Source organism: Mesocricetus auratus, unplaced genomic scaffold, assembly GCF_017639785.1.
Source record: "Mesocricetus auratus isolate SY011 unplaced genomic scaffold, BCM_Maur_2.0 Super-Scaffold_100013, whole genome shotgun sequence".
Classification (NCBI taxonomy): domain Eukaryota; kingdom Metazoa; phylum Chordata; class Mammalia; order Rodentia; family Cricetidae; genus Mesocricetus; species Mesocricetus auratus.
The window spans coordinates 56,639,109-56,662,022 of record NW_024429196.1 but is presented as its reverse complement, the minus strand read 5'-3'; the positions used below and the strand labels follow the sequence as shown (position 1 = coordinate 56,662,022).

The 22,914-nt window shown below is 41.6% G+C and overlaps 1 protein-coding gene and 1 long non-coding RNA gene across 4 annotated transcripts in view; one reads left to right on the top strand and one right to left on the bottom strand.

Moving 5' to 3' along the window:
- Positions 1-13,751, bottom strand: part of Cdyl (chromodomain Y like) — a 211,022-nt gene extending 197,271 nt beyond the window's left edge. Inside the window, exons 1-2 of one of the 2 annotated variants that reach the window (XM_040755826.1) lie at positions 13,610-13,751; positions 1,851-1,997 (exon numbers count right to left, since the gene is read on the bottom strand). In XM_040755826.1, coding sequence (XP_040611760.1) covers positions 1,851-1,853 — 3 coding nt within the window. In that variant the 5' untranslated portion in view covers positions 1,854-1,997; positions 13,610-13,751. The remainder of the gene's footprint in view (positions 1-1,850; positions 1,998-13,609) is intronic. The other variant, XM_040755828.1, reaches the window with a different exon arrangement.
- The window catches only part of LOC110340234, a 208,342-nt gene that overhangs the window by 14,399 nt on the left and 171,029 nt on the right, over positions 1-22,914 (top strand). Inside the window, exon 3 of one of the 2 annotated variants that reach the window (XR_002382024.1) lies at positions 755-890. The exons of the other annotated variant lie outside the window; for it this stretch is intronic. This is a non-coding gene — a long non-coding RNA (uncharacterized LOC110340234). The remainder of the gene's footprint in view (positions 1-754; positions 891-22,914) is intronic. 2 annotated transcript variants of the gene reach the window in all.

Genomic DNA, 22,914 nt, shown 5'->3' with positions numbered 1-22,914 from the left:
AAAATATGGATTTACTTTGCATATATTCTCCTTAGATAAAACTCAAATGGTTTAAAGTTTGACTACATCTCTAATGAAATACTTCTCATACGTTTCCCTACCTTGACTGCCCCCACTCTCAAAAACTATAATGTATATTTGTTTTTAAAAACATGTTAGTGAGACAGAATTGATATGCAGCTATTAATTTGCATTAATTCCATAGAAAAGTTAGGTAAAATAGCCTTTGTTATAATCTGGGTAGTAGAAATATAGATTTACCTTATTTTACTTATTTTTTGTGGGGATATAGACTTTCAAAAAAAAGTTAAATAAAGTGGAGGCAGGAGGACCAGGTGTTCAGAGTCATCCCTGTCTAAGTCCTTGGGCTACTTAAGATGCTGCCTCCAAACAAACAAAGTCCACCAACGCCAAACAACAACACGACAATAAAAACCCCAACAAAGCTGGGCACGGTGGCTCTTTAGCCTTTAGTCCCAGCACTAGGAAGTCTGAAGAAGGTAGATCTCTGTGAGTTCAAGGCTAGCCTGGTTTATATAAAGAGTTCCAGGCCAGTTAAGGCAATATAGTGAGACCCAGTATCAACAAACAAGGAAATATGCAAACAAAACCAGTAAAACTTCTCAAATACCAACAGAAAAGTTTAAGAATTTTAAGATGAAAGAAGCTGCAAGTATTGCCTTTAAAACGAGAGCAATAGCAACACTAGAAGCTTTTTCATTTTAAACACTGACATACAACTTTGCCTAAGCAGAAATCCCTGCCTTAATGTGTCTGGAGTGACTACGCTGCAGCAACAAGCGTCTTTGCTGAGGAATTAAAAGGCTCTGGAAGCAGCAGCAGCTGAAATATGAGTGAGGAATGAGGGACGCGAAGACAGCCACTCTCAAGTATGGTGTCAACTCCCTTCTATTTACCCTTTCTCCCTGCTTTCTTAGGTTCCTGAAGCCTGCCCCTGCCTGTCCTTGAGAACATGCTTCAGTTCACATTCGTCAGGCTCATCTCTGGCCTGATGGAATCTAATCGCCCCTCACTAGATCTCACCGCGGTTTGTCCCCTCAAGAAGTAGCTATTTTGTGTCATCCGCATAGCATTGATTGGATCACATAATTCTGTCTATACAAGAAAGACTCAGCCTGGAGTTTTATCTTCTCCATTGTCTATCCACTAGGACACCAAGTTCCTAGCTTCTGCTATGCAACAAATGCAATAGAATTGAGAAGCATTTCTAGGCCGTTGGCTTCGGTGCCACCCTGGCTTGTTAGGTATCTCTCAGCCATGAAGAAAACCCCATTTTCATTCTATCTTGCTCTGCCAGGAATCCAGATGTCCCCTTAGTGAAGCTTAGTTAAAAAAAAAATGAGTGTAGCCTTTTCTGGCACTTATCTTTCACCCGGAGGAAGCAGAAAATGGAACCCAGCCAAGTACTTCTCAGGTCATCAAAAGTTATTCTAAAAAGCAATAGAAGACACGAAAGGAACCACTGTGCAAAAAATATTAATTTAGAGAAGCCGGGTGGGAGGAGATGGGAAATGGAAAGAGAGGCATGTTTTCCGGGGAGCAGGCTTTGTGAACGGGACATGGAAAGAGAGGCATGTTTTCCAGGGAGCAGGCTTTGTGAACTGGACATGGAAAGAGAGGCATGTTTTCCAGGGAGCAGGCTTTGTGAACGGGACATGGAAAGAGAGGCATGTTTTCTGGGGAGCAGGCTTTGTGAATGGGACATGCTGCTCTGGTGTGGCTTGGAGTGCCTCCATGTTTGTGTCGCATGGATACTGTCACTATACGGGGGAGAGCTGGTAATTTTTCCCTACTGTTCAAGAGCCAGTTAAGCTGCTTGTTGGTCTTACCATTGTTTCTCTTCAAGGATAAGTTTCTGGCAGGGCTATGTATTTCCAGGTTGTATTCTTGCTATCCCCCCAGGCTGGCTGATGATCTGCCAGGAAGGCCATAAAATCCTTTTGGGGTCTTGGTTCTCTGGGGTCTCTGATCACCACCTGCAATGATAATTCCAACAGAAGGAATTTACTACAGTAGACGGGAAGCCAAGGCTCAGGAAAGCTCACCAAATACCTGCAGGCACTTTCCCAGGTCCTTCTTGAATCTGAGAGCCAGCCAGCATTCTGTATTTGCTTAGAAGCAGTAAATATCATTTAGCACCAAGTCAAAGCACCAGCACATTAAAAATGATAAGAGTAAAAAACAATGGTTAAAGTTGTCAAATTCACTCTTTTTCACTACAACAGAAGCCGATTTCTTGGCTCCTTGCAGTTTATCAATATCTATTATAATATGTGAGAGAGTGAGCCACGATGGTTGGAAACTACCCTTGGTCTTCTGTTCCTCTCTTTACCTTCTGTGACAGATGGGAGGATACGGATGGACAAGGAGATGTTCCTGTTCTCAAGTGGTCTATAGCCTAGCAGAGAGACAGACACATGGCTAGCATCTTATTCAAGAGGAATGGAGAGCGCAGAAGGAATGAGGTACTCAGCGACAGAAGAGATGCATTCCCCGGGGGCTGGGAGGAAGAAGCAGGAGCTTTTGCCGAGCAGCGGGTAGCTTGGCTTCAGAGCTGGTGTTGCAGTCTAGGTCCTTTGGGATTTATTTTGGGAAAAACGAGGCTGAGGCCATTCCCCTTGCTTTAAGACACAGGAATGAAAAGTGAGCCCAGCGCATGAAAGGGCCTTCTACGTCAGTTTGATTTAATATCAATTACGTTTTTCTTGGAATCTGAGAGAATGCTCAAGGGATCTAAAAGCCGAGGAAGCCGAGGAAGCTGGCAGCTGGCAGACAATCCTGCCAAGGCCTCCAAAGTGTCAGTGGGGTCTTTGATGTCTAGACCACAATTTCTTTACACATTTGTGTATTGACTGATTGATTACTTCTGTGCGCACATACACAGCCAGAGTTCTTTTCAGGAATAACTTTTAGGATCATGACAAACACTGCACCCCTCCAGCAAACCTCAGGCGAGGCCTGCGAAAGAGTTCCACTCACTGGCTGGCTGTGATGGCTGCTCTCGGTTGTCAATTTGACTACATCTGGAATGAACTATAATCTGGACATGGAGGGTACACTTGGGAGAGATTTTTTCCCCCGTTTGATTGGAAGTGGGTGAATCCATTTCTGACCTGGACCTTTGCTCTGAATCTCGAGGTGGGAAGGCACACACCTTTAATACATATCTTGAGGCAAGAGGACATACACCTTTAATTCCGGATCCTGAGGCAGGAGACACACCTTTTTTTTCAAATCTAGGCCGACCTTCTGCTGAAAGTCTATATAAGGGCATAGAAGGAAGCTTTTGCTCTTGGCCTGCTTGCCTTTGCCTTGCTAGCACATCTGTTCTTCACTGGCATTGAAGTATACTTCTTTGGAATTCCAGCATATACATAAGACCAGCTGAGACATCAAGCTGGACAGAGCGACTACTGGATTCTCGAACTTTCCATTCACAGATAGTCATTGTTAGATCAGTTAGACAGCAGCCTTTAAATTACTTCAATAAATCCCCTTTATGTATATATAAAAAGGGGAAGAAGGAGGTGGGGGAGAGGGAGAGATAGGGAGTAAAAGGGAGGGAGACGGACAGAAGAAGAGAAAGGAAGAGAATTATCCTATAAGCTCTGTTACACTAGAGAACCCTAAGTAACAGACATTGACTAATTTAGAAAGAGTTCAGTTTTCCCAGTTGCCTGTGTTGATACAAGCAATCTTGATCGACCATCTCAGTTGAGGCTTTGCCTCACTGAGTGTAACACAAGTTAGAGCCACTTCAGAATGAGAGACGTTTTCACCTTTTTGTCTTTAAAAGCAAAGGAAATGGCCTGTTTTACTTTTCCAAAATAAATCCCAAAGGCATAGACAGCAATATCATCTCTGATGCCAAACCACCCCACTGCTCTGCAAACAGCTGCCGCTGGTTCCTTATTCCCTGGAAATGCTCTGTGTTTCCAGGTCAGATTCTTGCTTTCCCCCCCAGGCCAGCCCATGCTCTGCCTAGAATGTCGTAACATCCTTCTGGGGTCTCACAGCTCTGCCCGCCATCTTCACTGACAATCCTGAAGGGATGAATTTACTGCAGCAGAGCAGATGGGAATTCACTACAGTGGCAGTCCTTCAGGGTTTGATTCTCTGCTTCTATAATGAGTACTCCCGGGATCAAAGTCAGGTTGTCAGGCTTGGCAGCAAGCACCCTTACCCAACGAGCCATTGTGCTAGCCTTGAACCACAATCTTAATATCTTGGATCCATGAGAGTGTAGTTCATAACAGACAGTACACTGAGCACTGCATATAGAGTCTAGAATTTCACAACAACTTTGGGAACAATTTTTTTTTTTAGCTAAGGCCAAATTTTATTTGAAATCTTGTGTTTTCATATTATTGCTCAGTGCTAAGATCAGGTTTTCCCTTCATTAATTTATATATTCACTAGTATTCTATCCCTGGAATGAATTCATCTAATGTTAAAACTTTTTTTTTTTTTTTTTTTTTTTGGTTTTTTGAGACAGGGTTTCTCTGTATTGTTTTGGAGGCTGTTGGTCCAGCCTGGCCTCGAACTCACAGAGATCCGCCTGTGATTAAAGGCGTGCGCCACCACCGCCCGGCTCTTTTCTCACATTTTAAAAACTTATTCTGTGCCTTTCACATCATGCATCTTGATCCCATGCATTTCCCTGTCCTTTTGTATCTGCCCTCTGTCCCTGCAACTTCCCCGCCCCCCACATAAAACAAAATTAAAGGGAAAAAATTAAAAGATTAAAAATCTCATCATGGACTCTGCAGTGTGACACAGGGAGGCATGCAGCAACCCTTTGTCCATATCTTTACTTGCAAGTGTTTATTACAAAGAGTCGTTGCTCTGGTTCGAGGCCTCTGGTTTCTACTACGTTATCATTATCACTAGGGCTCCTCCTGGATATCCTGTTGCTGCCCTATGTCATGGAGATCCTGCAGCTTTGGGTCTGCAGGTCAGGACCCTTCATGTGCTCCAGCAGATCATAGTTTGGGTGGATATTGGGAAAGGCCAAGTCATAACCCTGGTTCTGGACCTGGGCACTTGCAAGGTTAGTCTGATCATCAGGTGAACACTGTTCTTTAATGATTCTTTATAGATGAGATGCTTAGCTCAGAGACTTTCCGCATGTAGTAGTGGTAGAGCTGGGGCTCAACCCAGACACTCTGCTATTGTTATTCTTTGTATACCATTGAAAACTGATTTGAGAAATGGCTTTAGAGATGTATTAATGCCTTGTTTAAACATTCTGAAGCAGGTAGGCATAGAGTGCCAAGGATGTGGACCCTAAAGTTATTGTAACATGAGCCTGAGTATTAGCTTCACACCTCCCTATGTCCAGATGACTGACCTCACTTTCCAACCTGAGGTGGTAGACAAGATTGCTGTTGTCAACACAGGCAGCTAGGGAAACTGAAGTCTTTCTAAATTAGGGTAGTGTGTTGAATCCTCTTGCTGGTCTCACCTGAGGTTTGCTGGTGGAGTGTGGTATGACTCTGAAGACATAACATCATTCCCTTGTTTGTCCATGAGCTCATTGTGAGCCTCACATGAATGGCAACTGGTCTTCTACATCAGTTTAATTTAGCATCAGTGCTGCATCTGTAATGTCTAGTCATAACCACACATGTCATAAGCTTGTATGAAAGGACACACAACACATTTACAGCTAGCAAATGTAAGCCACTATTAATAGCCAGAGAGTTACATGGGAGCATTTCACTGGTGGGATATTTGTGTTTGTCAAGCATAATTTAAACAAAACAAAAGGAAACAACCAAACAAGTTGTAGAATTTTTCATGTGCACTCAATTTTTCTCCCACTTAGTTTTAAAATTAAGTAATAGTGGGATATCTACTCAATTTCTTGAAGTTTAATTGACACATCAAAAGCCAAGTGGTCTTTAATCACTCCACAGTAGTAGTTGACTCCCTGTTAGATGCTGGGTAGAGATGACAAAGGAACAAATTGTCCCTTAGAGCTTGGAAATTACCTATGCATCTTTTCATCCTGGAGTGGCAATCTTTCCTTTGGCCTTGAGGGCCAAGAACCCTCCTCTGGGTGCTCCTTGTCAAAGCATGGCTGGGAATAATGAGTGCAAGGACTTAGATTTCTGAAGGGAGTTTCCAGTTCTCTTCTCCCTGTGGGCTCTGTGACCTTATTCCCACTTCTTGATTGTAAATAAGACTTGCCATGTTCAGGGGGTCATTTTGCTTGGACCTCCCCTGACCTCACTTGATAGATGTGAAATGATTCATAGTAACAGAGCTCAGGGTCACACACTCTGTGTGGCAGAACTAGGAAGAGAGATGCCCTCCCTACTTAGTTCTCACGGCTTGGCTTGCTGTAGCCAAGGAGCTACAATGACTCTTCTTTGCTCTCTCATGTCATTTCTTATGAACTTGAGCCGTTTTTAATTCTAAATCCTTTGGCTGTAACTCTAACACTTGTTCTCGTGGGGACATGAAGAGTGAATGGTTCCAGGAGGCAGGATATATAAACAAGGAGGATCCCAGTATGACAGGATGGAGGGCATGAGACTCTGCAGTCAGCAACTGTCCTGGTCACAAGTGTCCTTCATCTATGCCCGGGGAAAATGCTGGACCTGCTTCACATGGCTGCCCTAGGCTACCTCTTGCCTCAGATGGGGACATCAGTCACCTGTGTGACTCATCTCTTTGTCTTCCTCACTTCCCCTTACCTTCTCTGAGGACTCTGCAAGCAGTCTGGTCCAGAAAGAAATTGAGGGAAATTCCTGTCACCTCTGCAGTATGTGGGTACAGAGAGAACTCTAATGTCACCAAGGAAGATGAGACACCTGGGCCCCAATCACAGGAGTTTAGGATTCTAATCCACACCGTCTGTGCCAGGATTCCCAGGGCCACTGCTAGGAGCTGATCCACCAGGAGCAGGACCAAGCCCCTCCCAGAGCATCTTCCTGCCTTCAGGCTGACTCTAGAGTTTGTTCTGCACAAATTGGTGGCCCCAGAGCCTGCTTCTACCGATCTGCTGTTTTTGGTTTTCTTTTATACTTCCCTGCCTTCCTGGACCTCCACTGCCCTCCCTGCCCAGTTTACGATGGGTGTGTTCAAACTAGAGGCAAACTTATATGTCAGTCTTAGATGTAAAAGTCAGTTTCAAGTCCAAATAGTCTGCCCCCCACTCCTGCATACACACAAAGGATGTTCTTTGTGGAAGGAATTTTAGAAAACAGTCCTGCATCTGAATTTTCCTATATGCTGTAGTTCTATGCCAATCATCAGGCTCTGTCACCACTCACTTCCGGTGAGTGATCCGTTACTGGGAAGGACACAGTCTATAGAGCAGAAAGTGAGAAACGAGATCTTCTGTCTTCCTTGAAGTAAGTCTGAGGAGAGAACCAGGAAGACAGCTGATCACAGCTAAACCTTTCAGGAGACAGTTCTCCCTTCCACCATATGGGTCCCAGGGATCAAACTTAGATCATGCTTGGAGGCAAGTACCTTCATTCACTGAGCCATTTGCTGGAGTCTCTTCTACCTTCTTTCTGTCAGTCACTAGGTGTGGGACCTCTAGTAAGTCACAGGCTTCCTCTTTATGTCATTTCCTCATCTGCCACAAGAGAGGGCGGGGCCAAAGGGCCTTTTCTAGGGAACTATTTGGTTAGCACTCGCTTCCTTCATAGAGAGGCTAAGGGACCAGTGGGGGAAGAAGGGAAGAGAATTTTCTATCAGTAGGGATTCTGTGACCTTGGAAAGAGAAGCATGGGGACCGATGTTGAGTAAGATCATTGGGGTTCCTGTGTCAATGAAAACAGATGGCTTCCTTTTTTTCTCATTTTATAATTATTACTACTTGCCTTCTTTTTCTTTTGTAGCATATATTTATTTTGTAACTTAGAAAATTTTTAACCATATTTTCATTTGTCTGTGAGGTGTGTGTGTGTGTGTGTGTGTGTGTGTGTGTGTGTGTGTGTGTGTGTTGGTACCAGTGTAGGCAAGACGAGGACATCATATCCTCTGGAGCTGAACTCATAGGCAGTTTGTGAGCCACTCAATGTTCTTGTTGGGAGGGCAATAATTCAGGTCCTCTGGAAGAGAAGCGAATGCTTTGAATTGCTGAGCCATCTCTCCAGTCCCTAGTAATTTTATTTTATTTTTTAAAAGACATAGTCTCATCTAGTCCACATTGACCTCTGAATTATTATGTAGCCCAGGCTGGCTTTGAACTTCTGATCCTCTTGCTTCCACCATTCAAGTACTGAGATTGTAGGCACCCATCACTAAACCTGGTTTATGTGGTACTGTCGATTGAGCCCAGGACTTTGTGCATGCTAGGCAAGCACTCTACCAACCAAGCTATACTCATAGCCACACTGGAAATTTGGGTACATAGGATATAATGGTTAAATCTGGAAGTCTATTTGACTGGGTTGAGAGATGCTGAGGAGGCTAACAAAATGCGCATGTTTCAAGAGATGCTTACCCCAAGAAAACTCTGGCCTGTGTACTCCATTGATGGAGGAAAAACCTAATATAGTGTTAGGAGGTCGTGGAAGTGTGGAAGGTGGGGTGTAGTTGGAGGAAGTAAATCCTAGGGGTAGGTTTCAGGAGGAGGTCTAATCATAGTCCCTTCTACTTCCTCTATTCTTTTCTTTCGTTCTTTTCACCCCTTTGTGTCCTCTTGTAGCTATTTATGTTTGATAACGGAAGGAAGTGAGATATATTTCATAGCTTAAAATGATCAAAGAACAACTGATGTGGTGGCCTGTATCTAACCACCAGCTCTCTGGAGACAGAGGTAGGCAGAGATCTATGAATTCCAGGGTAGAGAGTTCCAGGACAGCCAGGTCAACTAGAAATAAAAATAGCATGAATATTTGTGGTGATATATTGTTTATGATTTATTAATGCCACTGGAGATCAAAATAGCAAAGCAGTCATACTAGTTAACTATAGAAGCCAGGCACACACTTTAGTCCTAGCACTCAGGATTAAGAGATAGATGGATCTCTGAGTCCAAGACCACTCTGGGCTACCAGAGAGGGAATCAGAGCTCATGCCTTTAATCCCAGGATTTCAGACGTATAAATAAGGTAGAGGCATTAAGTCTGAGGATTAGTCTCTAGCCATGTTGAGGAGAGCCTAGCAGTCTGAGTGAATCTGAGGAGCAGTGAAGTTGGGAGAAGTTTGAGGATCACCCCTTTGGTCTGAGCTGAGGTAGAGGTAAGAGCTAGTGGCTGGCTGCTTTGCTTCTCTGATCTTCAGCTTGAAGTCTGAATCCTAATATCTGTCTCTGGGTCTTTTATTTATATTTGCTGAACATATAGCAAAATATATTTACATCCAAAATAAAAATGGACTTCTTGCCCAATATTTACAATAGCCATTTATTAAACCATAAAAGAAGTTCGAATAAAATCCAAAGATGCAATCCCATTTCACAGCATTTTTCAATTACAATGCTATGGAATTAACATTTTTGAAAAAGATGCCTAAAAGAAAAACTTATTTATTTAGAAACTTGATAGCATTATTATTAAATAACATCCAGTCTAAAAGATGCTCAGAATTAAAATACTGTGTATTAGAATTTATGTAATACACCTGAAGCAGTACTAAAAGACAAACCATATTTTAATTCACTAATGAGTGATAACAGTTAAGAATTGGGGCTGACGAGATGGCTCAATGGCTAAGAGCACTGTCTGTTCTTGTAGAAGATTTGGGTTAGATTCTGGAATCCACATGGTGGCTCACAACCATCTGTAGCCCCAGTTCCAGAGCACATGACACCCTCTTCAGACCTCCAAGGGTATGCACATGGTACACATACATATATGCAGGCAAGAACACCAGTATGTATAAAAATAATCTTTATGAAAAGTTAAAAATGAATGAGCTCCCATAGTCAGATCTTACCTCATATTCATTAGGGCCACTACTGTTAGAAAACCTAAATATAAGTATTTCAAGGCTCTGCTTAGTTTTTAAATTCAAGTATTATTTTCATATAAATATACCCATTTTAGAAGTCTGGTATCTATCTATCTATCTATCTATCTATCTATCTATCTATCTATCTATCTATCTATCCATCTAATCTGCTTATTTGAGACCAGATTTTACTTTGTTGTCCTGACTGGCCTGAAACTTGCTATGTAGATTAGGTTCACTTCAAACTCATAGAGATCCGACTGTCTCTGTATCCTAAGTTTTGGAATTAGGGGCGTGTGCTACCTCTTTTGTCTTTTTATTTTTATCCTTACCCACTCTCTCTCTCTTTCTATTGGGGTACAATGTGAATGCATACATTTGTATGTGTTCACATGGGTGAGGGTAGGTGCTGTGAGGTCAAAGGACAACCTTGGGTGACGGTCCTTTGCATCTGAGGACCTTGCGTGAGACAGGGTCTCTTGTTTTGCTGGCTGGCTGACCCACAAGTTTCTCGGCATTCTCTAGCTCTGTCACACATCTGGCCATGAGGACACTGGGATAACAGAAGTTACTGTGCCTGGTTTTATGTGGGTTCTGGGGACCCAAACTTAAATCCTTATACTTGTGTGGCAAGCTCTTTACTCTCTGTGCCATCTCTTCAGCCCCAGTTTGATTTTGATTTTATTTCATGTATTTAGTGTGTGTGTATTTATGCTATGGTGGTGGTGGTGGTGGTGGTGGTGGTGGTGTGTGTGTGTGTGTGTGTAGGTAAGGACTTTCAGAACTCAGGTCTCTTCTTCAATCCTGGGTCTCAGGATCAAGCTTAGGTCATCAGACTTAGTGGCAAGTATTTTACCTGCTGAGACATGCAGCTTGGCCTAAGTCCCATTTGTTAAAGGTCTTCAATGCCCAGGTGATGGATTTGAATGGTCAGAGATTATGTGATATAATAAAACATTTAACAGTCTTGGTACTGAATTAATGGTTCTATCACCTCCTTACTATACCATCTTAGGCAAATTATTTGAGTCTCAGAGTCTCATTTCCTTATCTCTAATGGAGATGGGAGAATTATGGGAAGAATAAAAGAAAGCATTGTGCAAAAAATAGATATGATTAGTGACAACCATGATGGAGAATCTTAAGCTCGGGAAGGAAGTGAATCTCATGGAAGAGATTATTGATGTCAGAGTGGGAGGGGAACTAGAATCTAAGTAGGGGTGGCAGCCTCAGGGGTTGCACGTATCAGGGTGCATGGAGACTATCTGGCAGATGAACAAAGGCCAGAGTTTGGAACACTTCAAAGAATAACACTGCAAGGTAGAGTCAGAGCTACACTAGGTTAGGGCTAAGGCCATATAACCATGGTGACTCCATCTTCATCTTAAAATCAACATGATGGTTTTATATCAGGGAAGTAGATAAGGTTTTCCTTGTGAAAAGATCATGTGTTTGTTTTGTAAGAACAAGTTTAGGGAGTAGTTAGAACAGTTTGGGGACAGTTTAGCTTGGTGATTGTGATGGACCAAAGATAGAAATGAACCAAAAGCTGAGAGATTGAAATGAACCAAAAGCTTTTGGTGACAGGCAGTCATGCCTGCTGAGAGAGGGGGAATCCATTCTCCCAAGGATGAGCCCCCTAATTGGTTATCCAGTACCAAGTGGTTAATCTAAAAAGATGTACACACACACACACACACACACACACACACACACATATATATATATATATAATTAAATGGACCCAGTAGGTTCTATTTATATATTTACATGTAATAATGAAGAAAAGGACAAAAGAGGGGTAAGGAGATGCTGTTGGATCTGGGAGGAGCTAGTGGGAGGAATGAGGTAGAATGTATATATGATTAAAATACACTGAAACTCTGAAAAAATAGAAATATTACTTCAATAAAGGGAATGACAGTGAGAATCAATGGAAGGTATTCAAGCTGGCTCATAGGGTTTTGAATGAAGGGTTGTCTACTGCATTAGGGAAGCAAGAAGGGGACCGGCCTACTAGGGAAGGTGATGAGCTAAATTTTGAATATCTGGCATTTGTGGTGGCTTAGAGACATCTTCCTGGAGATACAAAGTAGCTGACTGGATTAATTTGCCAACCATTGATTGGATGACTGATCAGGCTGAAATGAGTTTCATGTCACCATCTACCTATATGGGGTGACAATGTGTCCTGCTGCTACTTCGACTCCATTGTCCCCAACTGGGATGCCTCATCTGTCTCCACACTATCTGGCTCATAATTTTTAATGGTACAGGCCTGTCATTCATTCTAAAATCTGGGTATCATGTTTGGGATTTTTCCCTTTGTTTGTTTCCTAAATTTAATTAGTAACAAAGTTCATTTCCCCTCTTTTAAAATACCTTTTGCATCATTTTAAAATCCTTTTTTTTCCTTTTGAAACTGTGTGTAATTGTTTTGCCCGTGTGTATGTGTACCATGTGTGCGTGGTACCCATGCACATCACAAGAGGATGTCAGACCCCCTGGAGCTGGAGTTATTGATGGTGGTGAATCACCAAGTGGGTACTGGGAAACAAACCTGGGTCCATTGTAAGCACAACAATACACCATCTCTCTAGCCCTCCCACTTCCTTTTTGAGACAGGATCTCACTATGTACCCTGGCTGGTCTGGAACGTGTTATAGAGATTAAGCTGAACTTGAACTCATGGAGATCTGCCTGTCTCTACCTTTCAATCTCTGGAACTAAAGGTATATACCAGCAGAAGTGACTTTTTAATTATTACAAAATATTTAAGTTAGCATGCAATGTGACAGGACTCATTACAACATTTTCATCTTTTCATCATTATACTTTGCTCTTAGATACTCTCCTCCTTCACTGCCCTAACCCTTTCTAAGAATCACCCTTTTAATCTAATTCAAGCTTTTATTATATAAAATACCGGGCTCTTAGTGTCAAGTCTTGTCTTCTCCTTCTGGCCTCTATCCAGAGCATGATAACCAAAGTTAGTCTCTCAACGGATGTGTCTCCAGTCTATTCCTCCCACACACCTTTTGGTAGCTCCCCATTGGCCTGAGATGCAAATCTACTGGCTTTGGTTTAGAGTTCAAGGCGTTCCACTGTCAGTTTCCAACTAACTTTACCACTATGTTCTTTCTCCTCAGTGCTGGCTGTCAAACCATGTGTCTGCTGCATGCAAAACAAGTGCTGTGTCATTAAGTTATTCTCAGCTCTCACACTTTAAAAACTCTCGGGGTGGGAAGCAATTTGGATAAAGTGCTTGGTGTTGGAGTATGGGTACCCAACTTCACCTTCCTAGCACCCATGCAAAGGCCTAATGCTGTTCATAACTGTAACCCCTACACCTAGGACCAGTGACACACTGGCTGGCCACTCTATTTGAACCTTAGGCTCAGTGGGAGAGAAGATCTCAAAAAGAGTAGGAAAAAAGAAAGAAAGGTGAAGAAGCAATATAGGTAGATATCCCCACACCAGCCTTTCATGTACACCCATGTGGGTGAGTGCACCTTCCTTGTCTAGATCCACCCCTCTCGAAATTACAAAAGCCTTTGTTGGTGGGGAATATCTGCTCTTTAAACAGAGCATATGAGAGTGGGTCTTTGGATTGGAACATGGATGGGGTTCTGGATGGGTCTCCTCTGCCTTTGTTTCCTTTTCCTACTCTTACCTGCTTTGTCTCCTGAGAAGAGTCCCCTTTGGATGTTTGAGCATCTCCGTAAGGCAAGTGCTCTTAGGTAGGAACTGATGTCCTCAAGGGACAAGTGGGTCACTAAACCAACCCAAAGCAAGTCCCTCCACTGTGCCTGGAGGCTGCCTCTGCCCTGGTTTTCTCCTCACAGGTAGAGATTGCCTCATAAAAGGTCCCCTTTGTGATGTAAGACTAACAAGCCCACACTTCAGTAGCAAGAAAACTGCAGTTCTGAGCCATACAGCTTCTTGTAGGATCCTTCAAGAAGCCAAAGGCATCACAACAAGTCATAACCAAGTTTTATAGGGGACAAGCATGACCTTGGACTGATTTCATCTGGAAAATGTCATATAAAAAACAGTGATCCAGCCACTGAGGTGACACGAGGGTGAAGTGTTTGTACACAATCCTGATGACCCAAGCTGGGTTCCAAAGATGGAAGGAGAGGACAGAGTTGTCTTTGAACCTCCACACATACAATGTACACTCACACATGAACCCCCCCCCCACACACAAGAAAACATCAGTGATTCCAAACCTGGCATGGGGACTCTATCCTGTGTTTACAGACAGTATCTCAGAGTTCCCGACCCGTAAAATGAAGCGTGTTGAGGAGCTGGTAACACTCATGGCAAGGTGTACAGTGTTCTCTGATGATGTCACTTAGGAAGAGACAGGAGCTGGAGGTATGGAAGTTCCTAGGGAGTTGTCTTGCTTTCTATTCTGAACAGATGCGATTTAAAACACCTATGGACTATTAAGGTGCTTGTTTGCAGCAGGTAGTTGACATTTAGGTGTGGGATTCGAGAATGACGATGAAGTCTGATGTAAGCTGGAGTCTCATGTAGAAACGACAGAGCTGGAACTATGGAAGGGGTTGAACTATTTTAGGAAGAGAGGAGAGTGATGTTTGTGAAATTCCCTTGACTAGTATACCGAAAAGGAAGCAGGAAATGAGGAAGCCCAGGCGTCCAGGGAGGGAGGAGCTTCAGGAAGGATGGAGTGATTAGTGGGTACTAATGTTCGAACTGTAGTTCATGGATAGGAAGAGGAAGCCAGTGACTCTGGATTCATGATTACCTTTCAGTGTGCATGCCTACGTGCCTGCGTGCGGGTGTGCGTGTGCTTGGGATGGGCAGAGAACTGATTCCCAGAATGCAGTGTGCTAAGGAGGATCTGACCTCTTCCTTTCCAGGCTCCACAAAACCTTTGACCAGTTTTCTTATTCTTGCTTTAGAAAGAAAAAAAGAAAAGGTCATTTTTAAGGAATCCAGTCATCCAGCAAAGATTGACTGAACCAGAAACACTGGTTATTTTAATTCTGAAAGTTGTCCCTCAGAGATGAGCTTTAATTATTATTACTTTTTTAGGGTGGGTATTTTTTGTCTTTCTCTAGCCCTTTGAGCCCTTAAGTGTTCGGAATAGCTATTGTTAAATTCCTGGGGTGGATTTACTTCTGAATCTGTAAATGGGGGTCTTTGAAGCTGCCTGTGCTTGTTGGTGAGGGAAGGCCCATTTCCAGGGAGTCCTGACTCCAGTCACCTGTTGCAAAGAACCTAGTATAGCCATAGGCAGTGGAATTCCAGGGGAGATGGTTTATGAAACAGGATAGTGAAATGGGTCTGGTTAGTAGTCATTGACATTTAGTATTAGGAAGCTGTTCTTACTTTTCTCTCTACTCAGAGCATATACTCTGTCCTAGGAACTGTTTTTCTAGGATACATTGTTTTAATTTTCTTCCTTTTCTTTGCACCTGTGCTTGTGTTTATGTGAATGTGGGAAGTGTGGAGGTCATAGGATGGCCTCCAGTATTAGTCCTAACCCTCCATCTTCATGCAGGGTCTCTTGTTGTCTGCCACTGAGGACACCAGGCTAGCCTACCCAAAAGCTTCCAGGGATTCTCCTGTCTTTGCTCCCCATCTCTGCATCCCTCACTGCAGAAGTGCTGGGATTATAGGTGTGTGTTACCACATCTGACTTTATGTGGGTTCTTGGGATCTGGACTTGTGTCCTCAAGCTTGTGGAACAAGCAGTTTATCCATTGACCATCTTTCCTGGTCATTATGCATTGTCTATATCTATATATGAACAAATATTTGTGGAATTAGACAACTTGTTTACATTATTTAGTGTTTGTTTTTGTATTCTTTTATTTTGTATTTTTTAGTGAGTGTATGTGTGTTTGCATGTGTACATATGGTGTATTTATGCATGCATATTTATGTGTGTGTGTGTGTGTGTGCACTTGGGTAGCCCAGCAGAAGACATAAGGTGTTCAGTTATATTGTTCTCTGTCTGCCTTAGTCCTTTGAGACAGAGTCTCTCACTGAACTTGGAGCTAGTCCAACAGCAGTAAATTCCCAGTAATCCTCCTGTCTCCACCCTCCACAGTGCTGGGGTTACAGGCAAACATGGCCATGCCCAGCTGTTTGCATAGGTGCTAAGGATTAAAACTGCTTGCACAGCAAGTGCTCCTACCTATAGAGCAGTCTTTCCAGCCCTGCCTTTCCTTTTGTTTTCTATACTTCATTTCAAAGTTGCCTTTGTATTATGAAATACTTAATACAGAGAAGCAAAAAGGAGAACACAAAGGGCCCATGTAAACTTTACACCCTTAATATTTTGCCATATTTACTTCTCATGTAAATATATGTATTCAATTGCTTTTTGGAATCTGACAGTTTGACTGCTGGGTCCTCTTAGATGACAAAAATCTATTGCTGTTCAAATTCCTTGTGTAATATGGTATAGTGCTCACACACAATCTCAACACAGCCTCTTGTGTGCTTTAAATATTCTCTGGTGTACTGAGGATATCAAACCCACTACAAATGCTGTGTGAGTCACTGTTAGACTTCATTGTTCAGAGAATAATAGCAAGGAATGGTGTGCGAACGTTTGGTATGGGGCATTAAAAACTGTTTTTATTTTTTTTTTGATTCATGGCCACTTGAATCTATAGAAGTAAATCTGAGAATACTGAAGGTCAACATATATATATATATATACATATATATATATATATATAGAGAGAGAGAGAGAGAGAGAGAGGGAGAGAGAGAGATGTGGAAAGTATTTAAAAGTTGCACTTCATATTCTACAAGCTCTAGAGCCAGACACGGTGATACATATCTGTAATCTCAACACTTGGGATGTTTAGTCAACAGAATTGTGAATTTGGAGTCATCCCGGGCTATACAGTAAGACCCAGTCTTTAAAATAAAAAACAATCATAAGTCAAAACATACAGTTTCGTTTCTAAGAGCCTTACTATACCCTCAAGTGGCACAATCGTAGTGCCATGCCTGCCTTAACTATAATTGTCTAGTCTAGGTTTCCTCAGTCATCCTGCAAACATCTTGTTTCTCTTGTCTAAAATCAGACCTGGTCAAGAGCATCCTCTCCATGTAGACAACCATTCCCCACATCCCTTCTTCCTGAGCAAACTGTCGCCCCAATTCATAAGAATGCTCCTCATTCTGGGTCTATCTGGTTATCTTGGTTGGCTTGCTCTTCTGTGTTTCTTGTAATCTGTGGCTCACAAAGAACTAAGATTTGCCTAAATGGAATGTCACCCTGTCTGAGGAGGGCATCTATGGGTGACAGTGACATTTCATAATTTCATATCCTGCTACAAGGGAGGCATGTGCTGCCTGGTACCTGCTGTGCTTAAGGTGGCAACAGCCAGGCCTCTACATGTAGAAGTTACATTTCCCTTTGGGACTGGAGAGTCATCTGAGGATTGATCCTGAGCCAGCTGGGAATCATTGACAATGATTCTATTGTACTCAGGGGTATAGTGAGGTACTTCCATACTTGTCCACATCATGGACTGACAAAAGGAAGTACATCTGCATCCTCCAACTTGTCTTTTTATGGTAAGAACATAAAAATCCTCCCTTGATTAATTTGAAGTATACACCACATTATTAGTGACCACAGTCACTGCTTTGTGACAGAGCACAAGACAGACCTTCTCATCTCTGATTTTGTGCTTGAGATCAAGTACCCTTCACTCTCCTACTCTCTGCCCTATCTATCTTATTTAATGCTCTCAGCATCCATTTATTATTCTTGCTTGGATCAATATTTCATGGGAAAACAAAAAGTGGCAATTTTGCAGTTTTGCCATTTTTCTGTATCACTAGCCAGTATTTTCTTGTAAATACAGGGCAGATGTTCACTTCCTCCTCCTGTTCCTCTCTCTTGGTTCTTGAGATTTAACTCAGTGTCTTATGCATGTTGGGTAAGTGCTTGTATTAGTTTGCTTCCTGTTGCTTGTAAAAATGATGACCAGAACTAATGTGGGGAGCAAAGGGTTTATTTCTTCTTACAACTCTTGGGTCATCATCTATCACTAAAGAAAGTTAGGGCAGGAATGCAACACACGTCCTTGAAGTAAAAACCGCAGAGAGAATGCTTATTGGCTTGCTCTCACTGGTGCTCCTGTCCAGCTAGCTTTCTTAAACAGGCAAGGCTACTAGGTGCAGGACCGTAGCTACAGTCACTCTGTCCAAACCAGCCCACATGAGCATGCGCAGCAGGCATTCCCTGAGCCAACCTACGGCCTGCCCCTGTGCCAGAGACTGCTCAGGCAGAGACACCTGACTGGAGACACCAATGAGGGAAGAACAGCACAGCAGAGAAAGCCATCTGAGCCAATGGTACCTTGGGGAAGGGCATATAGGCAATCCTGATTTTCTCAATAAAAGAATCAGCTTTTGATAGTCCCAGAGGGGGGCCTACAACTAGAGACACAGTGGGCCACCACCTCCTACATCAGTTAGCAATCAAAAACTGTCCCAGAGACATGCCTGACCAAGATTAACCTTCACAGCACTCTGTCACCAAGCAATACCCATGGCTTTTATCTTTCCTCTCAATTCCAATTTTCAGATTCAGAAGTTGATGAAGTCAGGTTTTGTTTAGTGAATCATTATGCTTGTCTTCCTGAGTAAAAATATGCTCAATTAGATATATTGAGCATGTTTTGTTAACTACCTCTGTGTGTGTGTTATGTGTGTTCAAGTGTGCACATGCCATGATGCAGGAGGACAGCTTATAGGAGTCTACCCTGTGGGACCTGGGCATTGACTTTAGGTCTCCAGTTCACTGAGTCACATCACTAGCTCTTTTTATGTCACAATGTGAAATTGCCTAGTCAATAGGCCTTCTGATACGTCCTCATCCCCTTCTCACCCCTTTAAACACCTTAGTTTCTGCCACAAGGTATTTCAGATTCATTGCCTGGGTTCTTTGACCTCTGGCTAGCCATTTCTTCAAGGAGCTCTGGTTTTTTCAGTGGAAGCACATTACTTAGCTATCAAAACCTCGGTTTTGTGGGTGCTCATGGTTGCTGAGGCTAAATGTAAGCTCTTTCAGTGGCAGAGTGAGGAAATTTATTTTTCATTCATTCATTCATCCATTCATTTGTGTGTGTGGTATATGAGTTTGCTTAAGAAAGCCAGGGGACATCTTCGTGTATTATTCCTTAAGTTCTGTCCACATCTTTTTTTCTTTTTTGAGGTAAGTTAGCTTGTTGAACTGGACCATGGAGCTCATCTAATGGGCTAGGTTGGTTTGTTAGAGAGTACAAGAGATCCACCTGTCTATGCCTTCCCAGCACTGCGATACAAATGCACACCATCTTTTGTTCTAGAGCTTTCAGTTGTGCTGTTAATTCTCTAGTGTGACTATTCTCCAGTTTCTTCATGTGGGCACTTAGTGTTATGAAGTTTCCTCTTATTACTGCTTTCAAAGTATCCCATAAGTTTGGGTATGTTGTGTCTTCATTCTTATTGAATTCTAGGAAGTCTTTAATTTCTTTTTATTTTATTTTATTTCTTCTTTGACCCAGGAGTGGTGTAATTGTGTATTATTCAATTTCCACGAGTTTGCAGGGTTTCTGCAATTTGTGTTATTGTTGAATTCTAAATTTAAGGCATGATGGTCTGATAAGACACATGGAGATATTCCAATTTTCTTGTACCTGTTGAGGTTTGCTATGTTGCCAAGTATGTGGTCTATTTTTGAGAAGGTTCCATGTGGAGCTGAGAAGAAGGTATATTCTTTTGTGTTTGGATGGAATGTTCTATAGCTGTCTGTTAAACCCAGTTGGGTCATAACTTCTATTAGGTCCTTCATATCCTTGTTAAGTTTCTGTCTTGTGGTCCTGTCTAGTGGTGAGAGTGGGGTTTTGAAGTCTCCCACTACAAGTGTGTGAGGTTTTATATATGCTTTGAGTTTTAGTAATATTTCTTTTATGAACATGGATGCCTTTGTATTTGGAGCATAGATGTTCAGAATTGAGATTTCATCTTGGTGGATTTTTCCTGTGATGAGAATGAAGTGACCTCCTTCATCTCTTTTGATTAATTTTAGTTTAAAGTCTAATTTGTTAGATATTAGAATTGCTACCCCCACTTGTTTCTTTGGTCCATTTGATTGGAAAATCTTTTCCCAACCTTTAACTCTGAAATAACGTCTGTCTTTGAAGCTGAGGTGTGTTTCTTGTATGCAGCAGAAGGATGGGTTCTATCTTCGAATCCATTCTGTTAGCCTGTGTCTTTTTGTTGGCGAGTTAAGACCATTAATACTGAGGGAAATTAATGACTATTGATAGCTCATTCTTGTTTGTTTTGGAATGGTTGTTGTTGTTGGAATTGTATGTGGATTTCTACCACTTTTTCTTTTGCCTGTTGATAAAGTGAGATTATATATTGCTTATGTTTTTCTGGTTGTAGTTAACTACTTTGGGTTGGAGTTTTCCATCCAGAATTTTCTGTAGGGCTGGGTTAGTGGATATGTATTATTTAAATCTGGTTTTGTCATGAAATATCTTGTTTTCTCCATCTATATTGATTGAAAGCTTTGCTGGGTATAGCAGTCTTGGCTGGCATCCATGGTCTCTTAATGTTGTTAGAATATCTATCCAAAACCTTCTGGCTTTCATAGTTTTCATGGAGAAGTCAGGTGCAATTCTTATAGGTTTGCCTTTATATGTGACTTGGCCTTTTCCCCTAGCTGTTCTTAATATTCTTTCTTTATTCTGTATGTTTGGGGTCTTGATTATTATGTGTCAAGGGGATTTTTTTGGGTCTACTCTATTTGGTGTTTTTTAAGCTTCTTGCACCTTCATTGGCATGTCTTTCTTTAGGTTGGGAAAATTTTCTTCTATTATTTTGTTGAATATGTTTTCTGGCCCTTTGAGGTGAGTTTCTTCACCTTCTTCTATACCTATTATTCTTAAGTTTGGTCTTTTCATGGTGTCCCACATTTCCTGGATATTTTGTGTTAGGTATTTGTTGGACTTAATTTTTTCTTTGGTTGATGAATCTAATTCTCCTAGTGTTTGGTAGCACCTGAGATTCTCTCTTCCATCTCTTGTATTCTGTTGGTTATGCTTGCATCTGTAGTACCTGATAGTTTTCCCAGCTTTTCTCTTTCTAGCATTCATTTAGACTGTGTTTTTTAAAGCAAAGTCACCTCAGAGAAGCAGATGCCAAGAAATAATTAAATTGAGGGCTGAAATCAATAAAGTAGAAACTAGAAAAATGATACAAAGAATCAATGTAACAAAGAGTTGGTTCTTTGACAAAATCAACAAGATAGACAAACCTTTATCCAAACTTACCAAATGGCAGAGTATGAACATGCAAATTAACAAAATCAGAAATGAAAAGGGAGACATAACAACAGACAGTGAGGAAATCCAGAGAATCATCAGGTCATATTTTGAAAAGCTGTATTCCACAAAATTTGAAAATTAAAAGGAAATGACAATTTTCTGGGTAAATACCACTTACCGATATTAAACCAAGAAGAGATAAGCAATTTAAATAATTCTAAAAAAAACACCTAAGGAAATAGAAGCAGTCATCAAAAGTCTCCCAACCACAAAAAGCCCAGGGCCAGATGGCTTCAGTGCAGAATTTTACCAGAAATTCAAAGAACTGGTTATATCAATTCTGCTCAAACTATTCCATGCAATAGAAGCAGAAGGGTCCTTGCCAAACTCTTTTGACAAGATTTCAATAACAATGATCCCCAAGCCACACAAAGACACAACTAAGAAAGAGAACCTCAGACCAATATCCCTCATGAACACTGACACAAAAATACTCAATAAAATACTGACAAATCGGATCCAAGAACACATCAGAAAACTCATCCACCATGATCAAGTCGGCTTCATTCCAGGGATGCAGAGATGGTTCAGCATACGAAAATCCATCAATGTAACCCACCATATAAACAAACTGAGAAACAAAAATCACATGATCATCTCACTAGATGCTGAAAAAGCCTTTGATAAAATTCAGCACTCCTTAATGATTAAGGCCTTGGAGAGATCTGGGATAACTGAAACATACATAAGCATCATAAATGCTATATACAGAAAACCAACAGCCAACATCAAACTGAATGGAGAGAAACTCAAGGAAATTCCTCTAAGATCTGGAACAAGACAAGGCTGTCTACTCTCTCCATACCTTTTCAATATTGTACTTGAAGTTCTAGCCAGAGCCATACGACAACAAAAGGAGATCACGGGGATACAAATTGGTAAGGAAGAGGTAAAACTTTCACTGTTTGCAGATGTTTACATAAGTGACCCAAAAAACTCTACCAGGGAATTCTTGCAGCTGATAAACACCTTCAGCAATGTGGCAGGATACAAGATCAACTCAAGAAAATCAGTATCCCTACTATATATAAACGATAAAAGGGCTGAGAAACAAATCAGAGAAACATCACCCTTTACAATTGCCATGAACAACATAAAATAACTGAGGTTAACACTAACCAAACAAGTGAAAGACCTGTATCGCAAGAACTTTGAGTCTTTAAGGAAAGAAATTAAAGAAGACACCAGGAAATGGAAAGATCTCCTATGCTCTTGGATAGGTAGAATCAATGTAGTAAAAATGGCAATCCTGCCAAAAGCAATCTACAGAGTCAGTCCCCATCAAAATCCCAGCACAATTCTTCATAGACCTCGAAAGAACAATTCTTAACTTTATATAGAAAAACAAAAAACCCAGGATAGCCAGACAACCCTGCTCAACAAAGCAACGTTTGGAGGCATCACCATCCCTGAATTCAAGCTCTATTATAGAGCTATAGTCCTGAAAACATCTTGGTGTTGGCACAAAAATAGACATGTAGACCAATGGAATCGAATTGAAAGCCCTGCGATTAATCCACAAACCTACAAACACCTGATTTTTGACAAGGAAGCTAAAATTATACAATGGAAAAAAGAAAGCATCTTCAACAAATGG